This window comes from Lonchura striata, chromosome 6 (genome assembly GCF_050655825.1).
Source record: "Lonchura striata isolate lonStrDom1 chromosome 6, ASM5065582v1, whole genome shotgun sequence".
Classification (NCBI taxonomy): Eukaryota; Metazoa; Chordata; class Aves; order Passeriformes; family Estrildidae; genus Lonchura; species Lonchura striata.
Genome location: NC_140708.1, coordinates 16,577,479 through 16,592,945, shown reverse-complemented (window position 1 = coordinate 16,592,945; position 15,467 = coordinate 16,577,479). Strand labels below are relative to the sequence as shown.

General features: G+C 40.8%; 1 protein-coding gene across 5 annotated transcripts in view; it reads right to left on the bottom strand.

Moving 5' to 3' along the window:
• The window catches only part of RASGEF1A (RasGEF domain family member 1A), a 148,224-nt gene that overhangs the window by 21,269 nt on the left and 111,488 nt on the right, over window positions 1-15,467 (bottom strand). For 3 of the 5 annotated variants that reach the window (XM_021526657.4, XM_021526659.4, XM_021526660.4), the window contains one exon: window positions 2,948-3,127. In XM_021526657.4, the coding sequence (XP_021382332.1) occupies window positions 2,948-3,127 (180 nt within the window). Of the gene's footprint in view, window positions 1-2,947; window positions 3,128-4,929; window positions 5,066-5,298; window positions 5,356-15,467 lie in introns of those variants that run through there. The other 2 variants (XM_021526658.3, XM_085583317.1) reach the window with 2 other exon arrangements.

The following is a 15,467-nucleotide window of genomic DNA, read 5'->3' as shown; positions in this document are numbered from 1 at the left end:
GTAAAAACCTACAGTTTCTCAGGCAATCCTCTAGCCATGAAGAGGATGGTTTGGAGAAGGAAATTTAGCTCTGAAGCTAGGTAGATAAAAATGATTCAAAAATGCTTCCATAAGCTGCAAGAGTGAAAGTTAAGCTACATTTATCCTAAAAGTGACAGGTATTTGGGAGGAGAAGCAAAAAAAACCAAACAAAACCTTTCTGCAGTTGGGAGAATGTAAGTAGACACAAAAGGGGTTTGTACTTTGCAAGAGAATAAGAAGCCAGATTCCTTTAGTGCCTAAAGTTGTTGCTAGGAGATGAGCTGAATTATATTAAAAAAAAGAAGAGCGTGAGTGCACAAGACTAAAGAAGGAATTGTTACTCTCTGACCCAAGAATGCACTGATGACTTCTCAAGGAGGGGAAAAAAAATTAAATTTCTCTGTGTGCACTCACTGCTCATTCTGGAACTTTGTGTTTGTGAAATATTTTCTTCAAATATTTTCTTGCTTGGGCACAAGGGTTGCAGACTGGTACATTCCATTCCTAACCTCCTGAACTCCTCTGTCTCATGAGCATACATTTCCCTATGTGCAGAGCAAGTCCCCACACACAAACAAGACTCAAAAGAGCAGCACACTATTGCAGGCACTTATCTTTCCTGTCCTCCCTTGCCTGCCTTGTGCTCTGCCAACATGGCAAACACATTTTTGTTCTGCCTCTGTAACCAGCACAGAAAGATACTGTGTGTTTGCTTTCTCCCCCACTCCCTTTTTCTCCGTCCAGAAGTTTACTGTGATCAATGTGCACACAAGCAGCAATGCCTTCTGAGCATTGTGCTCAAATGTAGTGATCAGAAAACTTAGATGAGTGCTGGAACTCACAGTTGTGTCACTCTGCAACTAAGGTAACCTCTGCTCTAATACTGCCACGAGCTTCCCTTGGTGATACCTTGCTGCCTTGCTTTGGATGAGTAGCCAGAGAGTTAAGACTAAGAGGTTTTGCTACTTCTCTCTTGAACGTACAGGACTGGCTACTCTTCTGCAGGATATCGGCTTAAATGGCTACCACTAACCCTCTGTGGCAACTCTCCTAGAACCACAAATGAGCATGAAATGAAATATGAACGTGTAACTGAAGGGAAATAGAAAACTTGGGTTTGAAGATAACTCATATACAGCTTCTCTTTATGTTGTTCAGAGCTTATTTATCTACTTATTTTTAATTAGTCCTTTTAGCTAAATTGGGTGATCTGGTTTAACTAAAGGTATGTGTTGTGTGTAGAGGAGATAAATTTGGTTTAATGCTGTTGTCCACCTCTCCCTGGATTACCCTTGACTGCTTCTGTTGGATGTTCAGCTATGAGCTTGCTGTCTATTTAAACTGCAGCTGGCAGGGTGGGGTCCATAGCTGCTTGCTTGGTTTGTAATGCAGTCCTGCATTGGATATGAAGGGATAGCACCATGGAAACTAGCAGTATTCCAGAGTAAATTTACCCCTTAAGTAATACTTTATGGAACCATTTTCAGAATAGGTGTATAGCATTTGCAACATTTTATAGTGCAAGTTACAATAAGAGATGTATATTAGAAGCTACTTAAAAACTTTGCTACGTACCCACAATCCAAGTAGCAAGATTCTTGAATTACAGAAAAGACAAGGAATGATTCCTTGGATTAGCCTAAAGCTATTCATTCCACTGTTATACCACACCAGCTCTACCCACTAGTTTCTTCTGTGCATCTGTTCTACAATATGTATTTGGGGGTGTGGAATGGAGATTTAATGGTCTAACAATGGTTATCCCTCTGAGTCTTAGAAAGGATTTGGTACTGGCAGCACAATTGCATGTTAGTCATATTTAAATATAAGGTTTAGGATTACTTTTGGACTGGAATAGTAAACGATGCTTGTTTTGCTTTTTTAATCCTGTATTGATGATTGATGGCAATTCTGCACATTCCCATTGAACTCTCACATGGAGAGTCCCTTTTGGTGGATGATGATTGTGAGGATGTGTAATGTTATTTGTGGGACTTTGGAGGAACTTTATTGTGATGAAAATGAGACCACAATAAAAGGTTCTACACAAATTAGACTGAGAAATATACAAGATATAGCATGGCCCACTACAATAAACATTAAGTTTTGACATACAAGTTAAAAGTGACTGCAGCTTCCTGCTCTCTTGTTAGTTTTTTGAAGTGCTGGGATACTTCTGTAATAGCTGCTGCTTTTTCAGAGCTCAAATAGAATATACGTTATATAGACTCTCTGATCTTTGGACACTTGTTTCAATAGTGTCTTTTATTAATGGGCACAAAGAATAATTTTAAGTGATAAAGTGGTATCTTAATATTCTAGGTTCAAATTCTTACTGCATACCCTAGAGTTATATATAGGTAGTATTCACTTTGAGGACTGCACTGAGGATGTTCAGCCAGTTGCAAAATCATTTTCAGGCTCAAGAACATACATTATTACAGCACTGGCCCATTAAAATGTCTTCAGAAAGAGAGTATTTTAATTGAAGTCTATTTTGGGTTGTGATTTTTTTTCTCTATGGCCTAACTAGGATATGCATAGAAAATTAAGGGAAAAAATACTAGAGCTGTTTCCAGGTCTGCTTCCCTAGGCAGGACCTGGTTAGTAGTTAATCTTGGCTGCATTAAAGCTAAAGCAGCTTAGAAGTATGAAAATTCTGTGGCTAATGCTGCTTTTAATTGGTTCTTAAGGCACCCATTTGAGTTCAAGATGGATTTATCTTTCTAACAAGTGCTCTCCTCTAGAAACAGAGTATTCCTATTGAGCAACACCTTTAGTGAATGAATTTTGCCAGTAAAATAAATGCATCTTTAGCCTACATCTCAATCTTGAATCAGACAGAGGTAGAATTTCATGAGAGAGTACCAATCCAGATACTAATGCAGTATGGGAGTTTAAAAAAACCCTTTCAGTGGCTACTTACATCTGGGTAATAGTCCATGGTGGGCACCAGGCGCTCTATCAAGGCCTCCAGTGATCCAGAAACAAGGTTCCCATCCTGATAAACAGGGTCCACACATCTCTCTCCCATGTCTGGCTGCACTTGCCCACTACAACTGGAACCAAGCATGCTGGAAAATATTGGCGTCTGGGGCATAGTTTCCTGCAGAAGCAGCAAAGAAAGGGAGAGAGGGTTAAGCTTTCTTCCAGGATGTCTTATGTGTGGGTTTTACAGAGGCATACATTAAACACAATTACACATTTGACTGGAGGCAGCCTCAGCATTCAAGCTGAGTCCTGAATCCAAGCAGTCACACATCTGCAAGCTGGCTTTGGCATTTGAAATGCACTTTAAACTGTCTCTAAGGCTGTAGATGCACAAGCTGTAAGAATTTTCCACACTGCATTCTCTTTCTTCCTTCCTCCCAGTTTTTCCCCAGTTCTTTATGCATAAAACTAGACAGAGATGAAAATACAGAATGATTTCTGAATTTCCAAGATACTGAAGTGGTGCCTTTCTGAGCAAACATATAAATACTAAGCCTTAATGTTCCCATTTTTACTCATTTTGAAGTCAGATCTTTGGCCAAAATACTTCACTTGTGATGATAAATCCTTCACCACTTCTGTAGCTAGATGTAATCCAGGTCTCGGCACAAGTGCATCTTCTGCATGTAGATGTCACTGGAATCAGCAGGGGATATCCTGTCTGGTCAAAATTGCAGGGGTTTTTTTAACACGTACGTGAAGCCAGGAACTGGGTGGAACTGTGACATATACTGTCATATACAAGTCTAATTTAAACAGTCTCTTTGGAGATCTTTGCTTAGGATACAAACCTGTTGTTGCAACACAAAAGCCACATGATGGCCACTGTTGTATCACAGTACCGCAGCCTTTGAGTAAACTGTAGGGGGTTTCTTGTTTGTTTTAAATTGGCTACAGTTTACATCTATGCAGAAGCCTAAACAAAACATCCTGCTACTGTATGTAAAGGTTGAAAATGCTATTCGGCATCAAAACAGTTCCCCCTGGCTGCTGAAATAGTCAAGACTGTTTAGGAGATCAAGTGCAAAGAAGGCAGCATTAACTCTTGAGCTGCTGTCTCACTGTCTCTGAAAGAGACAAGATACTGACATAGATGAAAAGCACTTATGTAGATGAAAAGGATTAGGCCATTATCGCCACCTTTAACCTGACAGCTGTTTCTAACTGCGCTCATCTCTTGCACTTAAGTCTTCTCCTGAGCATTTTTTTAATGCAAGGCATATTTTTCCTCTCAAACTCTCCAAAGTCAATCATTCATATTTACAACTGGAATACAGAACATTTTTCTCCTCTTCGGCACTGATAAATGCTAGGCGTACTGTGAGGAAAAAATACCAGTATTAACAGAACTTGTTTATCAAAGTGACAGATTTACTTGTGTGAAGCTGATAAGTAGAACTGTTTCGTGACTTTTACCAAAAGACCATTGCGTACATATGTGATAAGAGACATAAGGGAAATGTAATTCCCTGTAAGATTAATATAGTAGCTGTTTAACAGCAACCAGGGAGACCACAACGAGGAATGGAGTTCAGTTTCAGAAGTTCAGGACATAGAATCAAATAAAATAGAAAATACAGGATCTAATGTCATATCAAAATAAATGAAAAATGACAGTTCTGCACAAAAGTGCATTGAGGTTACTCGGAATTTTACAGATTTAGTCCCGAGCTTTGCAGCACGTAACAGCGAGGAACGGCTGAAGCTAACGGCTTTGCTATCTGTACTATGTAACTCGCCAGTAATTTGCTTTTTTCCCTTTTAAGGTCCATAGCAATTCAGCCCCAGGCTGCTTCTCAGGATGGTCTGGCTGTGATGAGCACTTCTGGCCAACAACTTGAAGTTGCACAGGGGTTTTAAGCGAACCTAACCATCAAACAACTCCCCACCGAAACGATGCTTTAGCGGGAAACGTACCCCGTTTTGCCATCAAGCCTTTAAACTCCTTTAAGGCGTTGACTGTTGCATCAGTTTGGTTTTTAAAGACCCCGTCTGGGGCGGAGGCTGTACCGCTCCCCGCCGCCCTGGCTGTCCTGCGGGGCCGGCCGTGCCCGGGGAGGACAGCGGGCACGGCCGGGTACAGCCGCGCCGCTCGGCCCGGCCCCGCCGCACCTGCCGCCCTCACGCCCGCCCGCCCCGGGAGCCGCCCGCCGGCGTCCTCCGCGCGGCCGGGGCAGCTCCGCGCCGAACCCTCCGCGCTTACAGGGGTCCCGCTCGGCGGCACCCCGGCGCTCTGTGCCCCGCAGCTGGCGGGCAGGCCGGCCCCGGCCCCGGCGCGGCGCTTACCCTCATCTTCCCGGCGCCGCGCTCCCCCGGCGGCGCGGGCACCGCGCCCGCGGCTCTGACAGCTCCGAGCGCCCGCGCGCCGCTCCCGCCGCGCTGACGTCACGGCGGCCGCGCCGCCCCGTTGGCTGAGCGGCGGCGGGGCCCGTTCAAACGGGGCCGCGCGGGGCGGGCGGGGGAGCGCCCTTCCTCCTGCGAGCATTTGCTCCTTCTGCTTGCTCTGGGGGCGGGCTTGCTTCCCTCTGCCCGCTGCTGGTTTTCGGCTGGTTGGTTTTTTCCCTTTTCTGTGTTTTCCCCCCCAGGTACGCGTTTTCTCCAGCCGCCAGCCCGCCCGTCTTTCCGCGCTGCTCCCGCGGGCGGCCCGTCCGCGCTGCTGCGGAACCGCGGCCGCACAGCCCTCCCCGCTGATAATTGCCGTCGTTCCTCTCTCGGTCGGAGTGGTTTCTCTCCGCTCGTTGCCTGAGCCAGTGCTCTGATAGCCCTGGGCTTGTCCCAAGCCGTAGGGCTGACGCGGGACCAGCCCCCGTTGTGTCACACGCGGGCACGGGTCCTGTCTCAATCTGCTCTCCGATAGAAAGGCTCCGAGGTGCATCGAGCCGCCCCACGGAGTCCCTCACCTGTACCCAGGAGCAGTTGAGGGCTGCCACCTTTTCAGCCTTCTCGCACACAAGCAAACCCTTCTCGTCCTGTTCTTTGTTTTAGTTGAAGTGGGATGGTTTAGTGCTCGCTACGTTGCCTCTAGTCATTAATCAGATTTATTTTTGTTATTTAGATTATTTATTTAATTGCTGTGTTCGAATATGTAGCAGAAGGCTTCTCTAGTTTCCATGGTGATTGATGTAGGAAAAGCCTTTTTGGGAGTAGGTACACCACTCTAGGTAGGTGGGCACGACAAATGAATTTGGGCACGTGCACACACTCAGGAGTATAAGGAATAGATTCATGATTGCTCACAATTTGAGGACAAGCACAGTCATCTGTCCTAAACACACATTAATTTTAGAAGGATATGTAGCTACTCATCATCTTTACTGCTTGCTTACTAAATTCCTTTTTGGTTTCCAAATTCTAACTGTTCTGCTACAGAGATAATTTTCCTTATTTAAAATGAGATTTTTTTTTTTTTTAATAACGACGGTTATTTTAAGAAGTCACGGTTTCTTTCCCCCCACTAAGTTTGCTTTGCTGTTACTCTCAATCTTGTCTCTTAGCTGTATTCCACAACCTTTAGAGTGTGCAGGTGCTGTAGCAGATGTGATGCCTGTTTATGCTGAGGCTTTTCTCAGTCACAGCCCCCTGCCTGCCTTGGACACTGAGCAAGTTCCAGGCAGCGGTCCCAGGCTGGGATCCAGTGAGTGGTGTCTGACCTGCTGCACTGCCACGTTAGGACCTTAATGTGTAATGGTCAGGTAAATGTAATGGTAGCCCACAGGAGGGTGAGGGACAAGGTTTGTAAAGTCTTGTTCAAACATCTTGAAGTTCTTTATAAAGAAGTTATCAAAAGCAGAAGGTAAGAATTTAGGCTATCACTGCATAACATTATAATATCTCTTTCTGAATGCTATGAATGTCTTTCAATACCTCATCTAGTATTTACGGCTAAGAGCAACACCAGCAAGCCTGCAAATAAGTATGCATGAAAAACAGGTATTGGATTTCACTCTGTTTCTGTGCTAATCTGTCTTCCAGCCTTACTCAAACATTTGCTGAGACTTTTAGAAGAATATGTCCATTAATCTTAGCAAAACATACCTAGTTAATTGAGCTCTAGTCACAGATTCAATCTGTTGTAAAAACAACCTCTGATCTTTTTGTTTGTTTGGGGTTTTGTTTGTTTTAGTGACATCAGAAATTAGATCTGTCTTGTCACTGGAACTAAGAAATGTAGGAATTAAGAAACATTCCAATAGAATGAAGGAAAACTATGCTATCTGGGCTGCTCTCTCTTCTCTGAGACGTATATTTATTCTGTGGTGGTTTTCCATATTTCTTCATTCAGTAGTCCAGCAGAGTCTGTTTAGACTTTTTTGTATGTATATGTAAAGGAGGATATGCGTGTAAATTACCTGTTTGTATACATACCTAGGTGTGTGTATACTAATGGTGGTGTGTTAGGATAAAAGTTCAGTAAAATATCTTTTCCTTTCCTAAAATACTTGATGCTTGGTTTTGGGGACACTGCGTTGTGCAGTCTTTTTGGAAAGGTAGTTTTCACAAATCAGAGGAGAGCTGAAGGCCTAAGTTCAGCTTGTACAGCATATAGCAGATGAATCATGTTACCATTTTATTTCATTTCATTTTCCCTTCTGTAAAGTGTGGATGATGACCTTTAGCTATCTATGTTCCGAGTGTTGAAATCTGTTGATACAGAAACTCTGAGGTCTAATTGTTTTTGTAGTTATGTAAGTTCTGTTCCTCAGCAAATTGCTTGCGTTTTGAAGATGTTTCCATCAGGCATTGCCTCATGTTACTGGTGGGTGGACCCCAGAGCAGGTTTAATCAGCAGAGCCTGTACTCGTTCTGTAGCTTGCTATTGAGGCGACACCGCTGTGGTTCAGTTGAGCTGGTCAGAGCAGCATCTTGCTGCAGAGTGAGTCAGCAGCAGCCACGCCGTGACTGTCTCACCCTTCAAGGCTGCTTCAGCCTCTCTCACACCAGCTAACATCACCCTAACACGTTCCATCCTCTTGTGATTAACTACCTGGATTGACACTTGCAGTATTTGGGTTCTGTTCCTGCTTTTGCTGTGGACACTTGACTGACAAATTTTTTTTTTTAATCCCACTGTGCCCTCAGTATTTATCTGTGAGATGCTGATAAGGTATTTTCACTTACTTTGTACATTTTTATATTTGGGCAGTAAGCTTTTGCTTTATTGTGTTGGAATACAGTTTCCCACTACTGTTACATCTCATCTTCAGTGGAAAATTACTGGTCAATAGCTTGGTAAAACCAAGGAATTTTAGTAAAGAAAAATGGATGAAAATGAAGGAAAGATCAATTTGAGAGTGCAGATTATAAAGAGCATCAGGAAAGAAGAAATTTGAATTTTTTCTACTCATCTTAGATAATAACATTTTGGAAACAACTTATTCAAATGTGCCTGTATCTTTAAAATGTAACTGTATTTAAGAAACGTCAGCAATTACAGATGTCATTAATGCTGATCTGAGGCTATAAAGTCGATTATAAAAGGACTCTCCTAGAAAAGCTGTCCTTGGAGCTTTCATTGCCAAGCTACTCAAGTCACTCACTTGGTCACCTTCCACACAAGTCTGTTAATTATAAACATTTAGTTTCGTTTAACAGAGTATGTCAACATGCTTTAAAGCCCCAGCACCTTAATTGAAAGAAACAAAGAGGGACAAAGCCACAGAAACTGGCATTGAAAATGAACCTAATTGTATATGGCATTGTTCATAGTGTTGATTAAATGCCAGCGCAGGGTCGAGTCTTCATCTGTCCATTCCCACCCTTTTATGCCCACACTGTAGGATGAATACAGCACATTGCTTAGGTCTTTGAAGCACTGCTGGGTTTATGCTCAGCCTTGTTTCTTACTTGGAGGAGCAATCTGAATTGCTCCCCAGAGCTCTTGCAAGTGGCCAGGGTATAGAGGGTGACTGTGTGTGCATGTAACATCCTCTTCCACTGGTGCATTATACCCACAGAGCAGTACAGAAACCCTGCTGTATGTCCACCACCTTTACAGGTTACAGCAGAGAGTTCTGCCTCTTGCCATTGTGGAAGGCTTTAAGGCATATACAGCCAGATACTGTCATTTGGAATTGAAAAAAGAATGCTGTATTAAAAATGTGTGTTACATTCATGGGTTTTATGGATTGATGGCCCTGTTTGCAAACTGAACCCTTTTATCTGGACTTGAGATAAAGAATTTGTTCAGGAAATGCCATTAAACTCCACAACAATGGCCTTCAATAGGCCATTTACATGGACACGTGTTTTTATGGATCGTTTGTTAGACTTCATAATTTAAGGAGAAAAATGTAGTTAGAGCTTCAAAGCCTCAGGAGGCTGTCTTCAAGGAACATTTGGGTTCTGGTCTTGTTCATAGAGCTGCAAAACTGTTCAAGGTTTCTTTGTTGTACACAAATTTTAAGATTTGAAAGCTGTTCTCAAACCAATTTTAGATGAATTTGAAGACTTCTAAATTTCAGAGATTCATGCTGCAGAATAACTTGATTGCACATTAATAACTTGGCAGCAGATGGGAGTGGGAGGAAAGAGCTTCAAATTGTGGTTCTGAACTGAGAAAAGCTTTATAAGCTTGAAGCAAGGTTGAACATGTTAGCCAACAGTCTGTGGTTATTACTGCCCATGCCTTTGTCTCCCTCTCTCTGACCTGGGGCATGAGGAATCTTTCCACATAATAGTTTTGTCTGAGCCAATGGGTATTGTAGTTTAAAAATGGCATTTTCCATTTTGAAAATGTTTTGCTGAAGAGGTCCTGACCAGCTCTACCCCTTAGGTATCCAGCAATTTTAAGAGCAAACCAAGATAAAAGTATAGGAGCAACTCTTAGATGTGGTTTGTTGCTATATCTGTTTTCAATTCTGTCTGAAAGGGGAAAGTGCTAGTGAGAATTCTGTTCTGTATCTGTGGAGCAAACTGCCTTCTCACTGGCATAAGGGCAGCTCAGTGACACCACTGAGAATAATTGTTCGCTGGGCATTGTGAAACAAATTTTTCCCTGATGCTTGGTCCTGTAGCTCCCCCTTGGACTGAAAGGAAAGGTCTTCCCCAGGATTTAGAGAGGACATGGTGCTAATCCCCAGGTATTTTTGTGCCTCTGCCAAAATAACAGATTTAACATAACCTGATGTGAGTTGCCTGTGATACTGGTGTGTGGCTGTTAATTAACAACTGAGATTTTAATGGCTATTTTGGCACTGCTGCCAAAGAATTTTCACTAGTAGTCTGATTCCTGGTTTTCACAGATACTCTAGTCACAGAAAACTGTAGTTTTTAGGAATTATCTTGCCTGCTGATTAAGACTTAAGGTACATTCAGTTGGGAAACCACTGAATCAATCGGTTTTGATTACATAAAATACAAATATAAAGGGTTGATACTTCTGCTTTGCATTAAGGTTGTAACAAGAGATCCCTTAAAGGAGTCTGAGGACCTCAGCTCATATAAAAGCAGAGGTGATTTAGTCAGGGAGTGAACTAAAGGAGAAAGATGTAGGCTGGGCCTGCTCTGCTTAAAGGAGCTGCTAGAACTTGTCATACATAAATGGCAATTTGTGTTTTCAGGAGCTGAGGGAGCCTTCTCACTTTTTTAAAAAAAAGGCACAAAACACCCTATTTAACTGTCTTTTGTGATTTAGTCTGATTTTGACTCTGGCAAGGAATAACAAAGGCTTGTTACTGTAATATGCACTCTTTATATTAATTTTATCTCTGACCTTTTTAAGTTGACTATTTAAAAACAATTGATATTCTTTTTTAAATTGGGCTCAAGTTTAGGTTCAAGATTACAGAGTTCTGGACTTATCCTAGCTAGTGTGTCCTTTACTTGCATATTCATGCTTGCTGTGACACCAGCAATTCTAAGACTGTGCCACTGAGCAGAAAGGGAAAATCAATTATGCCAAGGAGGAAGCATGTACATACATCAGCAATTGGTGCCCAGGGGAAGAAAAATCTGCATGTCTGCTGATGTCAATCTTCTTGATATGGTATTTTTGTAAGTGCACGTGGGTTGCTATTTCTTTTTAACTAGCTCAACAAAAAATAAGTTTATTTTTAGTGTTATGAGCTTCAGGGCATCACAATTAACAGATAAAATTGCCAGTTTGATTAGTCAACCTTCTGTTTGCTTTAGCAGAAACTATGACAGTGATATTGTTAGCATTCCCACAGGTATTTTGGAAGATTCATTACAATCAGTTATGGGATCCATTTTTTCTCCCCCAGTTTTCATTCTCTTTGGCTTTACAGATTTTATTTTTAAGCTGATGGAGAGAAGTTCTGGGCTGATGAGCTCATTTGCAGTAACTCACCTGCAGCTCTTTTAGTTTAAAAGCATTTCTATTAAACGAGTGATGTCTTGTTTTACCTGAATTACTGCAAGTAATTCAGTTTCCATGAACATCTATTTCTTGGACTCCTTTTGCTGACACTTAACAAGAACTTTTCAGCACTTTTTTGGGGGAGTTTTATAGTAGTCTGAAGTCTACTCATTTTGCAGGACTCTTAACTGCTCTTGGTTTAATTCTAATGCCTTTATTTGGAATAGAATCAAGGTGTGGTGGTCTTGACAATGTCTTGAGGAAAATATCTGGAGAAATATTGTGAAAATAGTTAAATATAGTATAATTTTAGCAAGAGACTGACATAAAATTAAGTATTCAAAATTAATTTTTAAGGCAGCATTTTGATGACTAACAAGAGCTAGTGAACAAATAGATGAGCTCCCAAGCTTAGTTTAACCTATAAGCACTTTTCTATCACCTACAGTGACTTTTAGCATAGTTTGGAGAGGACTGACACTATCACATCACAACCTATGTATTGAATTGGTGCTGGGTAGTACAGAGCAGAAGTTATTTTTTCATATATATATATGTTTATCTTTTTTTACATATCCTAGAACACAGTCTCAGGCTATTCAAGCACAAACTATTGGATGTGAAGCTCTAAAGCAGAATGGTTCTGTGTGATCAAATTTGCACTGGGTTCTGCAGGTGAACAAACTCCCTGCTGTAGATATGTAAATGTAGAAAGTTAAAAAATAAAACCATTCAATTATCTGTGTGCTACTGATATTAAGTGAACAATTACTTAATCTTGTTTTGCTAAAGCACCTTGACATGACTCAATCAAAGAATTCATATGACTAGGTACTTTGGCCCAAACCTTTATGAAAGTATCTTTATAAGGATATAAATGTAACTGTACTACAAATAAAAGATTTACTGTCTTCCTGGAGCTTTTATTTTCCCTGTGGTCTGTACTGGTCATGCCACAATTCAAACAGCTGATGATGAAAAAACAATATGCTCATTGAACCTGTTTGCTTTGTCATTTAGGGCTGACACTCACCTGAAAGTTGGCCAAGTCATAGAATAAAAAGTTTCAATAATCTGTAGTTGTATATTTTTTAGGGGCAGGGTGAACACTTACTTTTTTGTCATGAGGATATTGGATTTTTCACCCTTTTCTCTGCCTTTTTCACATTCATTGTGTCAGAATTAAAAATCATTTAGGGAGGAAGTTTTATTATTTTACTTAAATTTTACAATTGATATTCTTCTGCCTGCTTACCAGAGGAGGAATCAGCTGGTATAAAACAAATATAGTGAATTTAAGAGCCACGTATGTTTTGATGAGTCTGGATTTCAACCCTACAGCTGCTGCTGTGGCATGAAACAGATGTCGTGTCAGCCAGCAACTTCAAAGGGGATTCCCTAGGCATGAGCATGTGGGAAACTTCAAAACTGATCCTATTTCCCCTGGGGAAGCTTGTTCCTGCTGTTGCTCACTTGTGTTCCCCATTAGGCTCTGTCCTCAGGTCTGCAAAAGCTGTGCATACCGTGGGCACAGCCTGTTTAGCTCAGGTTTAGAGACTTGGGGTAAGGTTGTCTGGGGGTGGATTTCTCTGTTTCGAGTTGTTTGTTTTGGAGGTTTGTTTGTTTTTGACTTCCTATTTTCATCTGTGCAGGGATACCAAAGCTCCCTAAAATCCACGGTCACGTTAGGAAAAGAATTTTTTAGACTAGATCTCAGAAGTCTGTGATCTCTGTAGGAACTGGAAAGTGCTGTAGTGGTTGATGCTGTTTTCCCTGTTTTCCCTTACTACCTTTTTTTCTGCAGAGCTAGACAAGGTAGAAAGAGATGCAGATTGTCGATATAGCTGAGGAGAGAAACTGCAGAGATGTATGCTGGGTTTGTGAATGAATAGCTGTCCCTAAGACATGGCTGCAGTAAATGTAATAAAGCACTAAGTGGTGTTCAGGAGTGTGGTCTCCACTTGCCCAGGAAAATATAGTCAACTCTGTTATTTATTTTTCTCTCTGTAAAGTCTTGAAACAGACAGTGTTCTGCATACAAGCTCTAAAATGTTATGTGAAGCTCATATACACACACATTGCATAAAACTAAAATAGGCAACAAATATTTCAATTACTTTGTATAGTAAGAATGAAAACAATTTAAAAAATTTAATTTCCCTGCTCTCCTGTTCCCCCCCGCCCCTCCCCTTGGTGCTTCTGTGTATCCTGACAGTTACCTACTGTTTGACTGATACCTGAGCTGGAGGTTTAAAAGTAAAAGCTTTCCATGTCTTGGCAGATTTCCTGGCCAGTTTATTCATAATGCCTTTAACTTTCCTAATTATATGAGATTTTTGGCCAGATAGTACTTTTACACTTCTTTACAATCTGTATACATGAAAAAAGCTTCAAAGTGCCTTTTCCCCAGTGAAGCTGCTTAAGCATAATGGCTTAACAGCGTTGCAGTACTGATTGTTAATTTGGGAATGCTCACTGAAAATCACATTGCTTTTCTTGTGTAGGAGACTAGTTCCCTATGAGTATTTTATAATTTCCTCTTTTCTCACTTGTGGCTCCCACAGAATATATGCATGACAAAGACAAGCTAGAAATCCTAAACTTACAAGACATCCCACTCAGGAGTTAGTTCAGACCTAATAATACCAAAGTAAAAAATACAGCTTGTTTCACATGAAGTGTTGCAAATGTGTTAAGTTATTTAAACAGTTATCTATCCAAATTCTTTAATAAAATCTAGCTCAATTTCAATTAGGGAGATCTAAAATGCTATGTTGTATGTTTACAGCATAAATGTTTTATAGATTTGCATATCACAACTGTTTTCTTCCTGAGATATTATATTCTATCATTTTACGTTGTTCTAAGAATAATTAGGACCACAACATAAAACATTATATACAAAATTCTGCCATGATTACCCACCAGCCTGCATCAAATCCCTTTGATAAGAAGACTGATGAATTTCTTGTCATATTACACTTTATGCAGTTCAGAAAAGAGTGTGTATCACATTATAATTACTGCCATGTTCCTTATTGGATCTGCTGTTTCGTTGGTATAAAAATTCAGTGATGCTGGAGAAATTTGAGACTGGAGAGGCACTCGGGTGTTGGCATTTTAAACACCTGTGTTCTAAGTTGAGCAGTTTTGCTGCATGTCCTTGGTAGGTGAAGTTAAAACACCTACCCCCACTCACACCTACGTCTATTGAAGTAAAGAAGGGTTTGTTCAAGTGGAGTAGTTGCTTCTAGAAATGGAATTGTCATTTTAAAGCAAGAAATGAAAAGCACTGAATATGCTAGTGTTTTTTATTGGTAGTTATTTTCTAAAGTAAATGAAAGTCTTGAATGGCCCTAGCATTGCATGATACATAATAATTCATATTAGCTATCAAATTAATTAACTTTTGAAATGAATGTTCTATGAATTTGGTGAAATGGCTGCTTTATGTTTTGCAGTTCCCAGTGAGTCTATTGAGCGAAATATTTTTTTTGTTGTTGTTTCTAAAGTTGTTTACTGCTACTAAAAATCTAGAGAACATTGTTTTATGAAATAATTTCTATAGTTTGTAAAATACTGGCAGACTTAAACTGAGGTTGGTGAAGGAAGGTGACACAGGATTTCAACAAGGGAATCTGTAAATTACCATACAGAAACCGGGGCACAAAACATAAAAGATCATCTCTGGCCTGTTGTCTGCTACCCTTGTCAAAACTGTGAATAACAAGGCACTGAGCCTGAGTGCCAACCACTGCCTAACTTGGCACTGCCCACACACACAACTCTGGAGACAGCAAAGTAAGTCAAGGAAAATGGGTCTCTGATAAAAGTGCAAAAGCCAAAGAAGTAGCCACGTATATCTCCCTGGTCCTACAATCTGCACTATAGTGATGATCTTCTGAGCTCAAATTTTCACAGAAACCAAAAAATAAAGTAGAATTACAGCAATATAAGGCAACATATAAGTGGAATGCTCACCCCATATTGTTTTCTGCAATGTAGCATAGACATCCAAGCAAAAATAGCTAATCCAACTGTAGAAGCAGTACTACTTGGAAGATTATTATTCTTTAATTAAAATGCTAGATTGTCAGGAAAATTTCCCAATGAATGGAAATAGCCTGCTTAGGCACCC